Source organism: Miscanthus floridulus, chromosome 13 (assembly GCF_019320115.1).
Source record: "Miscanthus floridulus cultivar M001 chromosome 13, ASM1932011v1, whole genome shotgun sequence".
NCBI lineage: Eukaryota > Viridiplantae > Streptophyta > Magnoliopsida > Poales > Poaceae > Miscanthus > Miscanthus floridulus.
In genome coordinates this window covers 55,768,444-55,791,023 of record NC_089592.1, presented here as the reverse complement: position 1 = coordinate 55,791,023, position 22,580 = coordinate 55,768,444, and the positions used below count along the sequence as shown (strand labels likewise).

The window sequence follows — 22,580 nt, the reverse complement described above, 5'->3', positions numbered from 1 at the left end:
GGGAAGGTTACTTTGTGGGTCAGACATATAGAAAACTTGTGCGACATGTGAAGCAGCACCCAAGGGTCATCTTGGTAGCCTAGATTCTCGAGGTCCAGGACTCTCAATCCGATCTCGTTCAGTTGGTGTTGTTTGATCCAGCGGCATCGAAATAGGGCCACCGTTATATCCCTTCTATAGTTAAGTTCTCATATCTCTTCAATGATACCAAAGTATTGGATCTTTCATCCCAATCCATTGAGAGCTTCTATTCGAACGCCGTTGTTTTGGTTCACATATTTACTATCCTTTGCGTGGGTATAGTATGTATACCCATTGATGTCATAAGCATTCCAAGATGTCACCTATCTCGATGGCCCCTCTACCAATCTACTTGATGGTAATAGAGTCTGTAGGTTTCTCCAGGCAGTATATTTTGGTCCTTCAACCATGTAGTTAGTCATTGCTTGTGTTGTTTCATGACAGAATCATTAGAACGACCATTTCTCTCTGCCATAATGATAGCCAACGTGTTCATCAACGTACGGTTGCATCAGTTGTGTACTCTGCAAGACACTATAATGCACCCGACTCACCTCTTTGTAATCATGGTCGATGAACACTTTTCTACCACTAGTGTCCTTCCTAGCCAGCCTACCCTTGTGACAAGAATCGGGTTTACCAATCCCTTTCTATACTTTTAGGTACTCTTGACAAGCACTCGGCGACTTCTTCAGTACTATAACCCTCTATCATGGAGCCCTCTAGGTATGCTCGATTATGCACGTATCAACTTAGAACCGACATGAACCGCTCGTAGAACCACATTTCATGCAAGTAGCAAGGGCCCAGCGCTTGTATTGATGAACCATGTGAATCATGAGATGTGGCATTATATCAAAAAAAGCAGGAGGTAAACACATCTCCAGTTGGTTTTGTGTCTTCACCACAAATTCATGTAGGTCACTCAGCTCTTGCTTGCCAATCGTCTTCTGTGATATCTTCGAAAAAGAAGTAGCACATGCGGGTGATGGCCATTTTCAAGAACTCTGGCTTTATAGCCCTAATTGCAATAGGTAGAAACACTGTCAGCATCACATGGCAATCGTGAGCCTTGTGGTGTGTTATTGACAAGTCCTTTATCAACACTAGCTTCTTAACATTTGATGAAAACCTAGTCGGGACTTTGATCCCCCTCAGGAAAGTGCATATAGCTCTCTTTTCGTCTGGTGTTAGGTTGAAGCACGCCGTGGGCAGAGTGTATTTTCCATTAACCTCAGGTACCGGGTGAAGCTGTGGCATCACGTTTAACTGTACCATGTCTTTCCATGCTTTCAGACCATCCTTTGACTTGCCTGTGTCCATCAAGGTAGTAATGAGACTCTCAAAGACATTCTTCTACACGTGCATAGCATCAATGGTATCGGGGAACCTCTAAGTCTGGCCAATAAGGCAGATACTAAAAGAAGATCGATTGTTTCTTGAAAGGTACGTCTTCGATAGGAGGTGTGCTTCTATCTCTGTTCGTCCCATCTAGATTCTTCTTTCCATAGACGACGTGTATGTTTTTCACCATTCTATACATGTGTTCTCTGTTATGACGTATCTCCAGAGGGGGTTCAATCTTCGGGGCATTGTCATAAAATCTAAAGAACAATTTGATGCGGTACTTGTGACTTGTCTTTAAGAAGCATCGGTTCCTTAGGTAAACTATCTTCTTGGATGCATCTAGGTACACCCATGTAGTACCATCCAAGCAAACCAAGCATCCCGTCTTTCCTTTGATCTGTCTAGACAAAGCAAATAGCATGGGGTAATCATTGGTAGTAACAAATATTATTGCTCTACATATGAAGTCATCCTTTCAGAATGCATCGTACATCTGCTCCCTATGCCTCCATAGCCTCTCTATTTCTTGCATCAAAGGCTCGAAGAACACGTCTATATCAATGCCTGGTTGTTTAGGGCCAGAAATAAGAATAGTGAGGAGAAGGTACTTCTCTTCTGACACAACCATGTTGGAATGTTGTACATGGTCAAGATCACTAGCCATGTGCTATGGTGGCTCATCCTCTCATTGAAGGGATTCATTCCATCGGTGCTCAAGCCAAACCGTACATTCCTTGAGTCATCGCTGAATTCTTTGTGCTTCTCATCAAACCTTTGCCACTGACTACAATCAGTCGGGTGTGCAATCTTATCATCATGCACCTTGCACTCATCATCCCACCATGTCATGAGTGTGGCTTCTTTAGGGTTTAGGAAGATACGTCTCAAGCGGTCGGTCACTAGCAGGTACCACATTACCAAGGCAGGAATTCTTCTATGTTTTGCATCATTGCCTAATGGAGTGTCCTGTAGGGGCTGAGATTCTTGTACCACCTTTTTTGTACCCTTCTTATTCCTCTTTTTCCCTATGGAGGCTTCGTTCCCACCGTAAAGGTCATTGTTCTTGTATCGGCTGGCCCCACACCAGGGATATTTATCTAGTGACTTGAACGTTTCGCCACAAAAAAGTATACAGTGGTTGGGGTATGCATGGATTTTTTCAACCCCCATTGTTAATGGACTTATGACCTTCTTCGCTTGGTATGTGTTGGCGGGAACTGAGTTTGGTTGTGGCAGCACCCATAACAGGAGATGCAATAGATCATTGAAACTACAGTCTGACTAGCCATACTTAGCCTTCAGGATGAGCAGCTCAAGCACAAAACATAGCAATGTCCAATGTGTCGGACAACCCTTTTCAACATCATACACAGTCTCCTTCGATGCTTTTGTCACTCTTTCCAAATTTTCTAGACCTTTTGAGCTATTTAGTAAAATCTCTGGTCCAAGGGCTCGAATCATGTCCTCCAAATCATCTTCATTCCCGACACGTGCTCCACCATCATTATTGGCACCACCTTCATCGTTACCATCCCAACCACCAAGCATCACCACCTTGTTTATTGCCAAACTCAAAATCCATTCGTGCATCAAGCTCTACTGAATATTGGGACAGGGATTCTATGGTTTTGTCGTCATATTCGTCCTCATCCTCGTCGTTAACCATAACTGTTTCACCATGATGAATCCACACTATGTAGTCCTCAACAAATCCTCGCATAATCAAATGTGATCTGATGATAGTCACATCTGTCCATGCCATACGGTTCTTGCAATCTTTACATGGGCAAATACTTGTATCCTTATTCTCTTTCAATGTCGTTGCATGCTTCTTTGCGGCTTCAATAAATTTATCCACCTCTTCACGAAAACATGCCTTGAAACCTTAACGAACATACATCCAAGAGTTCCTGTACTCCATCTTTTACAACAACAACAAAACAAACATTAAAGGACTACTTATTCAAATATATATAAAAATGAAACAAATTAATAATTACTTGAGAATAATTGTATATACTTCAGATATATATGAATATAAATCTAATATAATTACATGAAGCATACAAACACACCATGGTAGAGGAAAATTAATTAATGGTCCTATTTATCCATAAATAATTAAAATACATATTTATTAATTACAATAAACAATTTCAAAGACAACAATTAGCAACAATTATACTTTACCCAATATCTTTCATACAAACCCTAGTCCAATTTCATCAAACATAAATTTACTAAAAATAAATTAATAAAAAAACCAAACCCTAGATCTAGATCACATGCACATGAAACATCGATAAACTAACTAATTGTTCACTGAAATCAAGAAACATGGACCAAATAAGGGTATGATCTTGTTCCCCTCCCTAATTTACCCTAGTACATTTAAAACTTGGGTCTAATTTGCTTCATAAGTAGCTCAAGCACCATAGAAGAGAGAGAAAAACAAAACTCTAATTACTCACTAACCAACCATTAAAACTTCAAAAAAAGTGTGGAATAGCATTTTCTTACCTTCTACAACCTCTCTACCAAAGGATTTGAGATCAAAACCTTCCCCCCTTAGTAGAGCAATTTTTGGGAGGTGCCCAAGGCCTCCCCACCTTTCTTTCATGGGTTGGAGTGAGTGACCCGAGGAGAAAGAAGGTGCTGCAGCTGTTTTATATGTGGGTCATTTGTAGGGGCGGCTGGTGATTGAGCCGCCCCTACAAATTAGAGCTATATATACGGGGGCATTTGTAGGGGGCGGTTCAATCACCTGTCGCCCCTATAAATAGCAACTCCAAGGGCAGCTGGTGATTGAGCTGCCCCTACAAATCAGACCCCATTTGTAGGGGTGGCTCGTATCACCAGCCGCCCCTACTGTTCCATTTGTAGGGGCGACTGGTGTCTGGGCACCCAAGCACGCTACTATAGGGGCGGCTCCATCACCAGCCGCCCCTATAAAAAATTTGAAACCGTTGCTAAAAATCATTTTTTACGTAGTGATAATCACATTCTTTTTGGACGAACGGAGCACATGACAAGATCAAGATCAATCACAGGATTACACGTTTACACACCTTGTAGTGAATGACATTAATTAATGCAATGTGAACTACCTACATTGGTGAGAGGCTCAAGGCCTCCAAATTGGACGCTACTCTCTCCATTCCACTACGTTTGTCTATGACTTTGGAGTGATTTGTTATTTAATGAGAAAATGGATGTTCATTTGACATTGATTTTTTATCTTAAAATTAACAGTTTGTAGCTACTCTCCATTCCACTACATCGTTTGTTGATTTATCTTTCGGTAGAGATTATCGATCGAGGGGCCACTTGACTACCAGACTGATGAAGCCAGTAAGTAAAGGAGGAATACTAAGGCGAATATGGCCATATAGGTAGTTCAATTACAGGAAGTGAGAGCGGTTATATAGGTCCAACAAACACTTCAAAATAGGTAAAACCTGATGATCATGAAAGTTAGCGGAGATAAAGTACACTATGCATAGTGTGACTGATTATGTCTAAGGGGAAGGAAAAGAAGCAATATTGCACATATGGCCATTTCCCTGTTGTCCTTAGAAATCAAAACCCTTTCCCTTAGGATGGTCTTGATGAATAACTTTGTCAAAGTTCAAAATGATGGATCAGCTGCTTCCGGGTATAGGGAAGTTTCTTAAGATTTTATCATGAACTTGTCATATATACTTGATTTCTTTATAGCTAGAGCCAGATCTAGCTGTGCGGTGGGAATTTATAGCTAGAGCTAGATCTAGCTGTGCGGTGGGAGAGACTTAGAGCGTGTTTGGTTGATAACAAAAACGTACCATAGTTTCCCACAACTCAATGTGTCTATTGTTAGTCAGTGTTTGATTCATCACCAAACATATTGTATGCCACAGATGTTTGCCTCTACTACTGCCCCACAAGAAATGGAGCAATTCCCCTTCTATGTTCTTGAGGAGAAAGAAGAAAGAGTACGAAGAGAAAAAATATGGGAAGGGAGAAGAAAATAGAGAAGCACGTGACTTCATAGCTATAGCTCTATCCCTATTTGTAGCGGATTATACTAGTCCATGCTGACTGAATTGAGACAAACTGCCCATGAAGACAAGGAGTGTATTATCGATCGATGATCACAAGCTTTCCTGGTCTAACTCATCCTTTGGCACAACACAACTAAAAAACAGAGCAAGAGCTGAAAAAGGCCCAATTAACCACAACCCACTTGACCCAAGGCCCAAGGACCGCATACCCCTGTCAACGTACTAATGAAAATAAAAAATGGCCCATAGATCTCTCTCATATTGGGCCGTGGCCCAAGACTTCCACCGCAGGTCCGTCAATACTTCCCTTGCAGCTTGGTGAAGTCGTTGGAAGGAGGCCCTGGGAAGAAGCTGTGGAAGGTGCAGCAACCTAAAGAGCCCGAGAACACCCGCCATAGTCGTCTACATCAGGGCATATCCCCCATGGATTCTAGGAGGACGAGATGCAAGGTATGTTTCCTTCCAGTGATGGTGAAACATTAATGGGACAAAGTCGTTGTGCTAATGCACTCTTTTCTTGCTTCTGCTATTTTTTGCAGGGGAAAAGTCTACATAACCTCTCAATTATTCAGGGTCGACTACTTCACCCCAAACTATTAAAACAGATTTTCTACGCCTGAACTTTCTAAAACCGGTCAAATAACCCCCCAAGTGGTTTTTTACGGTGGTTGCTATAGTAACAATGGTTTTGTCTTTGTCTTTTTTATTTATTGCCGCCGAATCTTTGAAAAATTATAGTAAATCACAGAAAAATCATAAAATGGATGGAAAATCTAATTTTGTTAGACTCCACATGAGTAGATCTACACAATGAACATATAATAAGGTACGCTTTAGTACAAAGTTTTTATTGTAGCTTTAGATCTATGCTTTTCTGTAATTAATTGGAATAATTCATAGTTGCAGCTTCTATGGTCCAATTATGGTGAAACTTTTATGGTGTACTAATTATTGTATGCTTGAACTGTAATAAAATTACATATTTATTGGATCATGTATAACTTAGTTATAGATTTAGCATAAACCTAAATAAAATCTATAACTAAGTTATACATGATCCAATAAGTATAAAATTTTTACTATAGTTCAAACATACAATAATTAGTCCACCATAAAAATTTTATCATAATTGGACCATAAAAGCTACAGCTATAAATTATTCTAATTAATTATAGAAAAACATAGATCTAAAACTATAGCAAAAAAAATTGTACTAAAGCATAACATATTATATGTTCACTGTGTAGATCTACTCATGTGGAGTCCAAAAAAATTGAATTTTCATTGATTTTTCTATGATTTACTATGATTTTTCAAAGATTCAAAGGAATTAAATAAAAAAGAAAAAAAATAAAACCACCATCATAGTAGCAAAACCACCATCCAAAACCGCTTGGGAGTTATTGGACCGATTTTGGAAAGTTCAGGGGTAAAAAAATCTAGTTTTATAGTTTGGGGTGAAGTAGCCCACCTTAAATAGTTGGGGGTTATGTAGACTTTTCCTTTTTTTTAGGGTTCTTTAAGCAGTTTTGGGATATTAAGAGGCTTAGGCCCTCCACAGTGTGTTGCTAAAGTGCTGCCAGGAAATGAGAGAGAAAAAGTAAGCATCACTCCTACCACTGTGGGAGTGCTGCCAACTCTTGAGTGACGCCAGGAAAAGCTAGAGCAGTGAAAGTACTTGTGCCGGTTCCAACTTCTTTAAATATTATAAAGTTACTGTAAGTAGTTGGCAGTTGAGCCGGCAACGGTCACATGACTGTTCTTTGCTTCCAGACCACTACGCTCTCCTCCCAGCACCTAGACCACTACCCTATATATACATATATAGGGGTAACACCGCAACACATACACAAGCACTCATTCAAATCTGCCTTCCACAAATTTGCCTTCCTGTGTAGACATGGACAACACTTCATCTTTCACAAACCTAATGAATTCTGCATTCACAAGTGTTGATCCAGAAAAACAGGTTAGTCAACAGCATCATTTCCCCTCACCCCAATACCCCATGAGCTATCCACCACCACAATTTCCTCCAAATTTCCACCACCCATATCCACGAATATTCAATCCTTTTGGAGCCCAGCCAAATTACCCATAATTTTCATTCACACAAGGATATCCTGGGAGTTCGTACCAGGGTGCTGTGGGTGTGGGACAACACCCACAAGGAGGCAGTCAAGCTTCACCGGTTGGGTCCATAGCCTTTTTTCAAGGTAGCCGTGCCACTGATTCACGAGGTGATGAGAGTAGCCCGATTGGTTCAGCTTCTCCAGTGTCCCAAGAGCGGCAACTTGCTGCAGATCCTATCAAAGCAGCAGTTTGGAGTGAGAGGAGTGAGAGCAGCCCTGATGAGTTAGAAAAGAGATAAGGGCATGTACATTGGGGTCAAGAAGAAAATCTTCAGCTAGTAAGTGCTTGGATAAAACATTCCACAGATCCAGTTGATAGAAGGGGAGATAGGTATTGGAAGGATGTTGCAGTAGAATACAACATGCATGCACCCAAACAACAGAGAAGAAGTGCTACTTCGTGCAAGAACCATTGGCAAAAGACTATCCCTTTTATTACCAAGTTTAATGCATGCTATGACAAGGCAAAAAGGGAGCATTGCAGTGGTGAATCTGATGATCAAGTCATAGAGAGAGCACGTGAAGAATACAAAGGAGTTGCAAAGAAAAAAGGCCTTTTGCACTAGAATATTGGTGGAAGGCAGTGAAGGATCAGCCCAAGTGGAGTAAAGCTTACCTGATTGAAGAAATGATGAATAAGAGAAGTCGGTTGAATGAATCAGGAGCTTATACTTCTTCAAATCCAGAGAGCGAAGATGAAGACCCTTCATCTAGGTGTCGACCACTAGGGCGAAATGCAGCCAAAGCTCAACAAAAAAATAAAGGCAAGTTAGTTCATTCAGAAGACAATATTTCGAATGATAATGTGCAGCAATTCAATGAACTTCAGTTAAGAAAAACAGTTGCTGCTGAGAAAATGGCTGAAGCAACACTTGTGCAAGCTGAAGCGGCAAAAACCAAAGCCGAGGCTGATAATAAAATGGCAGATGCAGAGAAGGACAAGACAAAGCTACAGAAAATAGAGATGTACATGGTGCTGCTTCGTATAGACACATCAGGTTATGATGAAAGAACCAAGGCAGGACATGACCAAATGTTGGCTTTATTAGCTAAGGACCTTTTTAGTTAAGTTGACTTGTACTACCCCTCTCAATTAGATGTACCTGAACTTGTATGAATGTACCTCCATTGATGTGCTATGAAGTACCAGCAATGTATCTTGTCTTATATGTATCACTATCTTTGTCACCAGCAAAAATGGAATCTGATCATAACATGTCTTATATGTGTTGCTGTACTACTTAGTTGGTTCTAAACCTTTCCAAAAAAAAAAGTTGGTTCTAAAAGTAGCTGTTGTAAAAAACTAGCTGTTGGGTGTATTCCAGTGCAGTCCTGTTTCACATAAAAATGGGGTCATATCACATCAACTAGCTGTTGTAAAAAATAGCTGTTGGGTGTCTTCCAGTGCAGTCCTGTTTCACATAAATATGGGGTCATCTCACATCAACTAGCTATTGAAAAAAACTAGCCGTTGTAAAAAAAACTAGCTGTTGGGAACTCTCTTCTATAAAAGGAGGCCAGCAGCAGGCCTCCAACACTCTTTCGGTCAGCAAAAACTCTCCAACACTCTTGCAGCTAGCTGAAACTCTCCGGCACTCTTTCAGCTAGCTAAAACTCTCCACCCCATTGGTGTCCATGGATCCAAATGGCCCAATAGAAATCCCTGAAGATATCCAACGTTTATTGCATATAGGCGAAGCTCGAGGTTTTCCAGGCATGCTGGGAAGTGTAGATTGCATGCATTGGCAATGGAGAAACTGTCCAGTGGCATGGAAGGGTCAGTATACCCGTGGAGATCAGCATGGACCTACTGTCATGTTGGAGGCTGTTGCCTCACACGACCTTTGGATATGGCATGCTTTTTTTGGTGTAGCTGGGTCAAACAATGACATCAATGTCCTCAATCTATCACCTTTGTTCACTGAAGTAGTACAAGGAAGGCCACCTGAAGTTCATTTCACGGTCAATGGCAATGAATACAACATGGGATACTACCTTGCGGATGGTATTTATCCAGAGTGGGCAACTTTTGTGAAGACATTTCATTTGCCTCAATGTAACAAGGACGCACTATTTGCACAAAAACAAGAGGGAGCAAGAAAAGATGTGGAACGTGCTTTTGGTGTTTTGCAAGCTCGTTTTGCCATTCTGCGAAGCCCAGCACGTATGTGGCAAGTGCGATTAATGGCTGAAATCATGTATGCATGCATTATACTGCATAACATGGTTGTGGAGGATGAAAGGGATTCTTACAGAGTTTGCTATGATGAAGACTATGACAATCAGTATGACCAGGGTAGCTCACCCATACCACTGGCAGGATATGGACATGGCCCAATTCATGGATTTTCTAGGGCTCTAGAGGTAGAAGAAGATATTAGAAATAAAGATATGCACCGTCGTTTGAAGGCGGACTTAGTTGAGCATATATATCAGTGTTTTGGAGGGGGTCAATCTTGAAGGTCAATTTGTAGTAGTTTAAATGTACCAGGTTACTTGTATAATTTTTATGTAATCTGAACCTACTTGATGTATTGGTGTATCCATTAATATATGCATGTCTCCAAAAATTTAGCACACATAGGAATTTAGCAGACCATTTTCACTGTTCACGTTCACTGAGAATGTTTTCCTTTCAGAGTTCAGATGAGTTCACTGAGAAGGAAGCACCCAAGCAGCTGGAGTTGGCAGGTAGGCGAGGCTCACCCCGTTCTTCTCGTAGTAGTCGATGTCAGCCCAACAATGCTCGTCGAGGACCTCGCTGGAGGGCCACCGGGGGCTGGGCACCATGGCCGAGATGGACAAGGTGACCACCACCCGCTGCACTCCGCCAGCGTCCTTGGCCACTCGCACCACGTTTCGCGTCCCTTCCACCGCCGGCACCATCAGCTGATTCTGCAACAGCGAGCGGAGCAGGGTCGGCATGGGTGTGTGGCCAGACGGGCACGTGGCAATGTACCATGTCGGCGCCCATGCTCACCTCTGCTGCCTTGTCCTCCGCATCCCAACTCACGACTGCCTTCTCCCGTCCGCCCCACCTCCTCTTGTGCCCCACCTCCTACCGACAATGCCAGATCCGAGCAAAGGAACACCTAGAGACGCAAGATCTACAAAGGGGAGACTTTAATTGGGGAGCATGCAAATTGATTTGGGGGATTTTGCGTCCACTTTGCTGCTTTAGGAGGAACGGGAGGAGTGGGGATTTTTCCAGAGCGCGATTGAAACGGATTGTGGGGGAAGACGATGAATATTTTATTGAAGTTGTGGGTTCATGTACGAAGTGGCACCGGTTCTATCTTTTTTATACACTACAACTCTCCTTGCCTGCCCTTTTTTACACACTACTTCTCTCCTTCTCGGTGGCGCGCGAGGTCCTTCCCAGCGGCGACGCGAGCTCCTTCCCCTTGCCCAGTGCGAGCTCTTCCCATGGCCGATTCGCCGAGGTCTACGGGGAGGGGATTTGCGTTCTCTTCATGGTTGGAGAAAGGTAGGTTTTGGGTGGGGATGCTTTCACTGTACATGACCCAAAGGTGGCGTATTTTGGGTCATCTTGTTGGAGATAGTCTAACGAGATTGGCCCATATCCACAAGCCCCTCGATGATGAACGTTTTTGTGCTATGAGGAGCTTCAAGAATCTACATAGATGACATTGTAAGGATCTAAATGATAGCTAGAGAGGGTGAATAGCCAATTGAAAATCTCACAAACACTAGATAAAGGATTATTACCAAAGTATGCCCTAATAATTCTACTCCAACTAGTGTTTTGCAATTCTGGGGTGATGAACAACCTACACAAGTCCAGTATCAAGTAACTTATGCTAAGGGTTGCTAGAACTAAAAGCAAATAAGGAACAACTAGTGAAGGAAAACAATATCGCATGGCACTCGACAAAGAGGTTAAAAAAACAGATTTCTTTGCCGAGTGCCGGAGCTGTGGCAGAACACACAAGGTTTTGTCCCGTTGTTTGATTACTTGCCAGTCACCTACTTTCACGTTGAGGCGAGTCCTAGGATCACCACTTTTCTACAAAAAGACTCAACCTTGTAAGGTTGCCTCCGCCAGTTAAGGCTTTGTCTCTAAGCTAGCTTGATCACAAGGCACTCTCAATACCTCTTTTCACTAGAGTGATTATTTGCCTCTCTTGCGAGGTAGAATCCAATACTCCCTCGCAAATCCTCCTCTGAAGCACCACACAATCTTTAATCATCTGCTTCAATGGAATTCTGCAACTCCAATGCATCTATGTGGCGGCAACTACCAAGAGTAACGAGCAAAGCGTACTACAAATCATGTCTAGTGTCACTCAGTTGAATTTCTCAAAGTAAATGCACTAGAATCACTCTAAACTCTCCAAAGATGCAATCACTAGCAAAGCAAATGAAAGTGGAAGGTTAGCTTATACTCTAATGTGTGTGGATATCAGCTAGGAGGTCCAACAGAGTGGCCAATCCCTTCCAAGTCCTTTGTTTATAGCCTCATACACCAAAAGAGTTGTTGAGACTTTTTAGCATAGAAAACAGTAGCACCGTATATCTTCGACGAGCACCAGAGAGCTCTTTTGACTATCGCTAACATTGTGCTTGATTGTGCTAAATTGGTTGTTAGGGCTCCATTGATTTCTCTAGTGCACCACCCAAGAGCTCCACCCTAAAAACAATACAAACGATGTGTTTTCAAACATGCTAACTCCAAATGGTTTTCCATGGGATATCACTTAGTTAGCATTTTCAAATATTTTCCAAAAGTTTGTCACATGATTTTTGAAACACTAGTTCAATATATATGCAGTGTAGTTAAAGACCTCACAAGTGGCACTAGATAACCGTATGCAAACTTGATTTGCTCCTCTTAATAGTATGACTATCTAACCTATCAATCTAGCCCCTCACTTCACTAAACACCATGTGGGTCGGTGGAAGACAAAACCTATACATAAACCTTTGCCTTCACTTTGTATTCCATCATTCATCTTTTATTTTCACCTTGTTGAGCTTTTGCATCACATGGTTCATGCCATCTTATCTTCATGGCCTTCATGTAGCTCAATCTTGATTGTGGACTAACACTTGATCTTTCATGTCTCATATAAAATCATTGGTCCACAAATGTTGCCATTAATTATCAAAACCCAAGCTGGACTTTTCAGACATCACATTGTTTTTTCTAGCACTGAGTACATTGTGGGTGGTCTTATAGTAGACAGTAAAAGCCACCAAAGTAGCAGAATGGAATAGTTCACCTTGTCCCTCTACACTTATCTAGGCTCTATGCACCGACCCTCACCACAGGGGTCATAAATGTAAACAACAATATATGAAACAATAAGGCCTAAGTCACCTAAGCAAACTCGAGAATCTTGTGATGTGTTCCCTTTGTCTTGTATCTCTTATTAGTTGGTTATCAACAACTAGCCACATATTTTAATCAATCTTTAGTCTACCCATTATTCCTTATATTTTGATCATCTACTAGGACTATTTTTTAGCAAATAACAATTAACCTAAACATGCCTTAGTGCTAGTGGGAAATGACATAGGTAGATGTGCCCTAATAATTGCATTTTCTTTGTAATAATTGTACAAGTAGCATGAGTATTTAAGACCTATTCAAAAATCTTATGAAAAATGGTCTTAGGCTAGTCTCAATGAGTTTTATGGCGTTGTTTTCAAGACTGCCACGCTATATAGAATGAAAATGAAATATAGATGAAACATCCATTTCAATGAAAAGTTTTATTTTATAGTTTCATAAACATTTAATTTCATAATTCATAGATAGAGATAGTAATTGTGCCAAGAGAGTTTTATCCACATAAAACTCATTCCTTCCTCTTTAAAAACGATGAAAATACTTGTGTAACCGCTTATATATTAATAAATAAATACAAATAAAGCTCTAACGAAACGTTCACATATAATGGATTTATGATCTCATGGCCCATTATAATTATAAAGCTAGGAGAAAATCTCTAGGCAGGCCAACAGTGGATGGGTCGGCCCGTCAGCGTTTTTCACAGCAGTAACAGCCTAGGGGCCCATGCCGTGCTTGATGTAGACCGACACATCAGCTCTCACTGCGCGCATGTCACCACCACAAATAGTGTGCCTTGTCGTGGGCACACCTGCTCCCTCCGTGCTCCTCTGCTCACTTTGGATGCCGCTTCGCCTCCTCCGGTCCTCTACTCCTCTCTCCGCGCCTCCAATCTCCGGGGACCAGGACTGCGCCACCTCTCCCAACTTCCCATGGCGGCGCTGGCACGGCGACCACCCCCACAGCAGTTCCCACGGCGCCGCGCTGCTATAATCGGCACCCTCGGCACCACATCGCGGCGCACCGTAACCGGGTTGCCTCGGCGAGGAGGCTTGACCTGTGCGCCAGCGCCTCACCTGCCGTCACCGCTCCCGACATACCCGACGAAGCTGTCGCGGTGAGCTCCCCGCTAGGCCGCGAAAGCATTCCGTCGAGCAGGCGGAGAGCCCGCCCACACACTCCGCTGAGAAGGCGGCGAGTTAAAAGCGTGCTTTCCTTTTCAGGGACCCTTGGTGGAGCAGGCGCCGGAGACGAAACTGAGGAAGCTGGCGTGTCCAATCTGCTACTACCCCCTCGCGAGCTCGAGCGATCAGTCGGAGTAAGCGGTCTTTCACCATTTCGTTCCGCACCAGTGGCACCACCGTGCCACTGCCACAGCCAACTGGTTATCACGCAGCTTCCCAAATTGATGGTTGTTTGTTCATCTTCAGCGATGCTTCCAGTCTCGAATGTTCAACCTGCAAGAAATTCTACCCCAACAAGCAGGATTACTGGGATCTTACAGTGTCAGTTGGTTCCACAGAGCACTCGGAATCCATGCCCGCAGCAACAGAGTTGTTCAGGTAAGGATGTTTGTTTGTTTCTTCTTGGATTAGTTGTCCTGGTGGATCTGGGTGAAATGAGGGGGCGAAGGAATTAATCACAGACGTAATTGACCTTCTGAAGCTTAAAATTGTAGTGTCTCCTAAATTAGGGGCATGATTCACTTGTCCGTCTGCTTCACTTCTCTGAGAGTTGGAATTCTTTTAAAAATTACCCCACTAACTAACAGCTGAAAGCATTCCTAAGGCTCTAAGCCTCTAAATCGGAAATGCAAGAAATCTTAATATCTTTTTTGAAGCCTTGAAATGTTGCGACAGAAATACATTCTTTTGCATACAGACATAACCAATGATCCAATTAAAGGTTGCATGTCATACTAGTATCAATGTTTGCCAAACTGTTTCTTTTGGGGAGCTGGGGACCAAGAATATGAGACTGCATTTGTCAATTAGTTCGTCCAGATTATTTCTTAGTCCTTACAGATGATTATTCGAACAGGACTCCACTGGTATCGTTTCTTTATGAAAGAGGATGGCGCCAAAATTTCATATGGGGTGGTTTCCCAGGCCTAGAGAGAGAGAGGTCATGCTGCTTAACTATGTTCTATTCATAAGGATGTTCAATTGCATTTGTGAACTTTCTGTCTTCCAATCATCTCTATGTAAATTTGATTAGTAGCTCTCTTTCCTTTCCTTTCCCCATGAAAAAATATGGTACTCAAGAGCTCTTGAGGAACCTTTGATCATGGTATTTTACTTATACCTGATCACCTTTTGGGTTGGCCATTCTAGAAAAAATATGGCCTTGTTGCATCCAGGCTGGGCCCATTGCAACTGTTTAGCTGTTGATGATGTGCCACCAGTTTTTTTTTTTTTTTTTTTTTTTTTTTTTTTTTTTTTCACGTAGCCAAGGTTCTGATGTCAAGCTTTGCTTGACCCTAAATTCAATCCTAGGTTGAGCCAGGTTTGGTTTCCTTAGCAACTTACATATATTTAAGCATTTACATATCATTTGTATGAGCATATACATTTTCAGATTTCTAAACAACATTGCAATGCCTACAGTTTGAAATGGCAAAAACTTATTTGAAGCCAACATTTGGAGGGACTATTGTTGATGCAAGTTGTGGAAGTGGCCTGTTCTCAAGATTGTTTGTTAAGAGTGGATTATATTCTCTTGTTGTGGCACTGGATTTCTCAGAGAATATGTTGAAGCAGTGCAACGAATGCATCAAGCAGGAAAACATTTCAGATGAGTATGCCTTTGATCATTAGGTTTAGTTCTGTACCATACTTGTCATGTTTAACTTATTAAGTCTCGATATTTAGTTGTTCCTTCATGTCAGTAGTTTTGTGGCCGTGATTATTAGTTTATTCTAACCATATATGTGAAACGCAAACTGTTTTGTTTCAGGATATTAGAATTGGTGAGGGCTGACATATCCAGACTCCCTTTTGTGAGTGGTTCAATTGATGCTGTGCATGCAGGTGCTGCAATTCATTGTTGGCCATCCCCAGCTTGTGCTGTAAGATCCCTATTTGAGTTACTAATTTATGTCAAAAAGTTTTCATTCCTTTATCTGTTTCATAATTGCATTCTTGAAGAGCTTAACAATAAAATTCTGTGATTAGTGTTTGTATATTAACCAGCTTCATTGGTTACTCCATATTCTTCTTTGCACTCAAAATACATGGCAACATGCTAGTTTGATTACTTACATAAAAAATATTTTCCATCGTGTATTTTCCATGAACCTACCTACTCTCTCCCTCCCAAAAAGAGTATTGCTATGGGGTTCGCGCTGGTCAAACTTTCTTAAGTTTGACTAGGTTTGTAGAAAATATTAACAACGTTTGTATCTCTAAATAAGTTTATTATAAAAATATATTCAACGAATTATCTAATGATACTAATTATGCACCATAAATATTAATATTTTCTTATATATATTTGGTCAAAGTTGAAAATGTTACTTCCCAGGAAGTGAGAAATGACACTCTTTATAGGGCGGAGGGAGTACTTGGTTGCTCCACTTTCCTATGTGCCTCAAAATATTTGGCAGCATACTAGTTTACCACTTCCATAATGCTCCTCGAAAATATGCGAATGAATGAATCTTGCGTGTTGAACCCACATGCTTGTTACATTTGTGTTCCTCTTTTCCACCCATGTTTCACAGTCATGCAAGTGCATGAGCACAACCTCCAAATGAGTAAGAAGCCGACTTATTCAGGGTCCATTGTTACAACCCACAAATCATGAAGCTTGATAAAGTAGCGAACAAGGAATTGCTTTAATGAACAACTTTAGCAATATTTCAACTTCTCAATATACCTGCTGGGAGATCTATGTTTATGCTTTTCACTTTCCCGCTACCTGGTGATGATTGTTGAAAGTGCTTATTCTGTTATGATCTTTTCATAGGTTGCAGATATCAGTAGAGTCCTTTGCCCAGGGGGGATTTTTGTTGCTTCCACATTCGTAGCAGATGTTATTCCACCAGCTATTCCAGTATTGAGTATTGGACGCTCGGTAATGCCAACTCATAATTATCACAAAATAATGGTTTTCCTGTGACAACAGGCCAATTCACATTAAACCTGAAGTGGTTCCGTAGTCTTTTGAATCCTCCAAGTCAATGGATGGAAGACTAAATCTTTGATCATCTTGTGCTCCTATATGTAATTCACTTTGCCCTGTTCTGTTCTCTTACACTACCTTTTGGAATTATCTTGCAGTACATTAGCCTAATATCTGGGAGTAATATCTTCTTATCCGAAGTGGAGCTTGAAGATCTTTGCAAAGCATGTGGGCTGGTTGATTTCAAATTTGTCAGAAATGGATTCTATATAATGTTTTCTGCCACTAAAGCAAGCTAATTAAATAACAGCAATCGTCCTGAAGTTTATGTCAAGACTCCTTGGTTTTGTACTGTAAATGGTAAATACACTGTTTAATAATTATGTTTAGTGAACTATATGGCTAATTCTCTTTCACATGTCCTGATAAATGTTGAAATATTTTGTTACAGGTTTCTTTCTGTGCATTTGTGTGGTTGTGGCCATTGCTCTTAAGGTTGGCATCTTTTCTTAAGGGAGGTGTGATGTAAATAGTGAATACACATGTTTTACTTGACTGACCTCATCATAGCATGGATTATATCAGTTATTTGTATACAGCTTCATAGGTCTGGCAATTGTACAATATATTAACTCATCTTTACTGTTCATACAGGTGGTTCCTTTGATCCAATCGTTTACAAACTAATGTTGTTGCTTTTTTCTGAAAAGGTAAATTGAAGTATCAGCGCGTACCCAGTGCAGAGAGCTCCCGCTCTGTGTGGGGGTCTGGGGAATGGTGTTAGTGGCAAGCCTTACCCTCGCCTTTGTAATGTGAGGAGACCGTGACTCGAACCCGGGATCCTTCCGGTCACACGTGGTAAGACTCTACCGCTTGCACCAGGCCCGCCCTTCAAATTGAAGTATCAGCAGGGCGAGGAATAATTTTAATCAAAATAAATTGGTGAAAATCATCTGTACAAAGTTGTCTTTGTTTTGTCTAAATTTTGTTAAAGAAAAAGACGGTTCTTATATCTCCATTGCCACCTGAAAAGGCCTTCTAGCTTACAGTACGCTTCTTCTAGGAAGCTTCTATTTTACTCCCACCATTCTAAGTTAAAAGTCACTTTGGAAAAATATATTAGTCGGCTGTCTACAATTTTCAAACTTAATTAGGATTGCAGCCAATCTTATGAAAACCTGACATGTAAACAGCCAAATTTGTGCCCAGAACTCGGTTGATTCATGTGTGTTTCAGTCGGTTTTTCATGGTCAAGAATCAAGAAAAACTGAAATGTTTTTCTATTACAGTTAGTTTTTGTCTACAAACATCTCAAAAACTCGGCCAAATTTATTCGCACCTAGTTTTGTGAAATCACGTTCTGCGCTCTAATCCGCTTAAGATATAACTAATGGAGAAGCACGAAGATCGGCAAAGGAGCCTAATTTGCCTATTTTTATCAATGTTTTGTTGATTTTTATCACGTAAAGAGTTGGATTTCTCATGTTGGATCGGATTTTGTATGCAACAAAAGTTCAATAAGAGTTTAGATGCAAATATAGTCTGTAGATTTCGTCTTTCGATGCGTGGTAACAGGTAACGATGGTTCCGACGAGGCATGTTTAATCTATTAACACTTGAGTGACAGTCCAGGAAACGATGCAGGACTTCAGATTTGGTTGTCTTGCTCTTGCCCACCTCCACCTTATTGGTAGCCTCCTCATCATGATATTAGCCTCTGATTTAAGGAGCTGACAGAGGATTCTTCGTCTACCCGTGTGTGAACCACACTTGACTCATTGTCGTCACTGGCTTCTCCACCGCGGTGGTCATCCGATGCCATCAGAAGCTCCTTTCGAGCGCGCTCCCTGTCTCGGGGGTACGTGCGGTACAGGAAGGTGTAGGTCAGGCAACAGATGGCCATGGGCACGGCGATCTCCGTGTAAACAGCCTTTGCCAACGCGGCGGCATTCTCCCTGTCCGTGTCCACGCTCGTGTCGGACGAGACCGGCTTATAGCCGAACACGCGCTCCGCAAGAACACCGACGATGGGAGACGCAAACGATGCGAACACTGCTTCGAAACACTTGTCCAGTGCGTAGACCGTCGTCCTCGCCTTCTCTGGCACAATCTCCGCGAATATGGGGCTGCAATGCAATTGCGCAGGAAGAAAGACAGTGGACAATGAGCAAGCAACAATGCAACACAACAAGATACTGTAAGTAACAGATTTGGAAAATGCCTAAGACAAAAAGCATCATATCGATCATACTTGTTGGTCGACGAAGCGTTCCAGGAGATGGCGAACCCCATGACGAAGAATGTGACGGCGTGCGCCACGCCGGTGGACGGGTCATTGGGCAACGCCAGCAGCAGGATGGCGGCGAGCGGGAGCGCGGATGCCGAGCTTATCTGCGCCAGGGCGATCCTACCGGTGTTGGGGAACCGTCTGGCGACGGGGTCTCCGATGAGGCCCCCAAAGAGCGCGCCGAGAGCGGTGGCGAACAGGTACAGCCCCGTGATGACGCTGGTCTCCCAGTTGGTGAACCCGGCGAGCTCCAGCCACATGGCGGAGAAGTTGAGCGCGGACCACGGGATGGAGCCGGCGATCCCCTGCGCGACGATGATCTGGAACGTGGTCACCCCGAGGACGCGCCGGGCGTGCTGGAGCAGCTCCTTGGCTTCCTCCGTCGCGGAGGCCGCGGTCTTGGACGACTTGGCGGCCGGGCTCGCCGGGTCCGCGGCGAAGAGCCACATGAGCACGCCCAGCGCGACGCTGATGACGGCCACCGCGTGGAAGGCGACCCGCCACCCGGCGACGCCGAGGAAGGTGATCGGCGCGAGCAGCACGCCGAAAGAGCCCCCCAGGATGGAGCCCAGGTTGCAGGTCATCTGCAGCCAGCCGAAGGCCGCGCCGCGGGTGTGGTCGTCGGTGTAGTCGGCCACGAGGGAGCTGATCGCCGGGAGGACCAGCGCGAGGCCGATGCCGTTGAGGCCCCGCGAGATCGCCATCTGCGCAATGCGCGCGCGCGAGCCACAGATTGCGAGTCAGCGGATGGGCCCACGTGTCAGGGATACACCGAAATATCATCGACCTTCTTTAAATTAAACTGGAATATTCGGATAACCGCTATGTTTGGTGGTAGGTGCCGACGTGCCGTGCGAGACCGAATTAAAAGCGTGGAGGTGTGGGTCCGCTACGTCAGAGACAGGAGGAGGAGGAGGAGGAGGCGGAGGAGAGCGGGGAGGAAATTGGGGAGACGGACGGACGGACCTGGACGAAGCTGCCGGAGACGGCGACGAGGAAGGTGGCGGCGGCCCAGAGGAAGGCGCCGACGGCGACGACGCGGGCCCGATCGTGGCGCGCGGAGGCGTAGGCGGCGAGCGGGTAGCAGGCGGCCTGCACGAGCGCGCGGCAGAGGGTGAGGGAGCCCAGCGCCGTCGGGGAGGCGCCCAGCGCCGCGCCCACCTCCTTGTACACGGCGGGCAGCAGCACCTCGTCCGCCTTCTCCAGCACCGACGACAGGTTCACCAGCACCAGCGTCCACCGCCGGCGCGACGCCGCCTCCGCATCCGGATCCCTCATTTGCCCCCCCGCGGCTCCTAGTTACTAGCAGCTAGCAGGCTGCCAAGAATTGCGCGGCGACTAGCAGGAGGCAGGAACGTCCCCGGGCTAATCGAAGTCGATTTCTTGAGATGGGGGAAGAAGAGACAGCCTTGTGTTGTGTGTTTTGTCAAGCTCGAGCGGGGATTTTGACCAATTGACCCAGGAGCGACGGAGCGAGCAGGTGAGCCACCGCCGAGGCTGAGCTGGAAGCTGGCACTGTGCCACATAACATAATCCGGCGCGACAGCAAGCAGTGTCCCCGACGGCGATTCCGTTTTTTTATTATTATTTAAACTGTGAAACCGAAGTAAAAATATCGACACTAAACTTATCGGTTCTCCTGTTTTACAGTTAACTGTTACTCATTCCTAAAAACCGAAAACACCAGGTGCTTGTTTAGTTTCCAAAAACTTTTCTAAAAAGTGCTACAGTAGTTATCACATCGAATCTTGCGATACATGCATGGAGCATTAAGTGTAGACGAAAAAAAACTAATTGCACAATTTGGTTGGAAATTACGAGACAAACGTTTTGAGTCTAATTAGTCCATGATTGAACAATAATTATCAAATAAAAAAAAATACTACGGTAGCCAAATTCCTAAAATTCGCGAACTAAACATAGCCCAAACCGAATTTTCAGTTAAACGGCTGTCCACCCCTACTCACAACCTATGTTGCTGGGCTAGTTGTTGGGTCACGGAATTAGATTGTGCTAGACTCGCGAGTTAGCTTGTTATAACAAAATGAGCTAAAATGCTGGTTTAGCTTGTTAAAAAATATAAATGAGTTGATTTAAGTTGTACCACTGATGAGCCGAGTCACTGACGAGCCGAATCGAGCGTATTATTGAATCACAACTTTTTTTTTTGTCCAGCTCTAGCCGTGGAGAAAGACACTAGCGCCTCCCTTGAACTGCAAGCACGCAACAGATGTCTTGCCAAAACCGTTAATACTCTTGTTTAATTACCCAAACCGTTTATCCGTGCAAGGAAGGTAGGAGAGCACTAAAAATTTGCATAGGGCTTTTCTTTAAAATCAGAATTGAATCACAATTCACAATGTACTGATGAACAAAAAAACTAGTATTTCTTCCTGTCATAAGTACTTATTTTTTGGAACATAGTCAAAATTTTATACTTAAGCGTCAGTCATATTGAAATAGTTAATTTGAAAACATAAAAAATTAAGCGTATAGATTTGTCTTAAAAAATGTTTTCATAATATATTTATCAAATTTAGGTAAAACATTATAATTGAAATTAGTGATCAGATCTGAAACATACACGCACTACAGATCCTATCACGTCCTTCTTGCAAAAAGAAAAAAACGTAGAGAGAAATATGATGAAAGTCCAAAACGTCCTACTTCTGACAAGAGGAGATACTACCACACTACTCCCCGTGTCATGAAATATAATACCGCGTCGGATCTACCACAACCACGTCGTAACCTCCATCGTAGTCCAATTTCCATCTTGACGGTAAGCTATCAGCAGTGATAGTCATAACCATCACCGTCGGTATCTGAGACCGACTAGGATGCACATTACACCGCCGTATTGGCTTATCATCCGTTCGTGATAAGGTCCTTACTTCCGTCGCAATAGAGCACGACCCGCCTGTGTGGGTATGCACTAACACCGCTGCATGGCTTATGATCCGTCCGTGATCATATCCTTATTCCGTCGTATTGGAGCACGACCCGCTTGTGTCGAGACGAACATCACCGTCGCTTCAGCGTATGAACCATCTAGTCATAGGGCATGATCACCGTTGCGTTGCAGTACGATCCGCCTATGATGATCCTTTAGTCGGTGTCGGGTTACTAAACGATGCGGTGGTGATACACTATTGACCCCTGCCGCATCAGACGAATAGCGGCGGTGATGGCCGTCTGCTTCATCAACGACGAGTGGTACGACAGGTGATGACAAAACAACCGACGGTCCTTAAATCCGACGGTGATAGAATTGCATCCAATTTTCACAATGTATTTACTAATTCAGCTGGGTCTTA

General features: G+C 43.3%; 2 protein-coding genes across 2 annotated transcripts; one reads left to right on the top strand and one right to left on the bottom strand.

The window, feature by feature from the left end:
- Positions 1-13,531: 13,531 nt before the first annotated feature.
- On the top strand, positions 13,532-17,988 carry LOC136499848 (uncharacterized methyltransferase At1g78140, chloroplastic-like). The gene is made up of 10 exons (XM_066495357.1): positions 13,532-13,549; positions 13,645-13,971; positions 14,078-14,172; positions 14,285-14,416; positions 14,895-14,976; positions 15,461-15,651; positions 15,810-15,921; positions 16,821-16,928; positions 17,135-17,336; positions 17,428-17,988. Exons 1-9 carry the CDS (start codon positions 13,532-13,534, stop codon positions 17,273-17,275), a joined length of 1,206 nt encoding a protein of 401 aa, XP_066351454.1. The 3' UTR covers positions 17,276-17,336; positions 17,428-17,988.
- Positions 17,989-18,500: 512 nt separating this feature from the next.
- Positions 18,501-20,865, bottom strand: LOC136498986 (uncharacterized). The gene is made up of 3 exons (XM_066494681.1): positions 20,230-20,865; positions 19,228-19,967; positions 18,501-19,102 (listed from the first exon to the last, which is right to left on the bottom strand). The coding sequence occupies exons 1-3, from the start codon at positions 20,539-20,541 to the stop codon at positions 18,679-18,681; spliced, it is 1,476 nt and encodes a 491-aa protein (XP_066350778.1). The 5' UTR covers positions 20,542-20,865; the 3' UTR covers positions 18,501-18,678.
- Positions 20,866-22,580: the final 1,715 nt, after the last annotated feature.

Bases quoted from the DNA above. Each gene is read 5' to 3' on its own strand.
- LOC136499848 (XM_066495357.1), top strand. The intron at 14,417-14,894 runs GTAAGGATGTTT...TTATTCGAACAG, and splicing joins GCAGCAACAGAGTTGTTCAG to GACTCCACTGGTATCGTTTC. The intron at 14,977-15,460 runs AGGTCATGCTGC...CAATGCCTACAG, and splicing joins TCCCAGGCCTAGAGAGAGAG to TTTGAAATGGCAAAAACTTA.
- LOC136498986 (XM_066494681.1), bottom strand. From the start codon at position 20,541: ATGAGGGATCCGGATGCGGAGGCGGCGTCGCGCCGGCGGTGGACGCTG. The intron at 19,968-20,229 runs GTCCGTCCGTCC...CGCATTGCGCAG, and splicing joins TCTCCGGCAGCTTCGTCCAG to ATGGCGATCTCGCGGGGCCT. The intron at 19,103-19,227 runs GTATGATCGATA...ATTGCATTGCAG, and splicing joins AACGCTTCGTCGACCAACAA to CCCCATATTCGCGGAGATTG.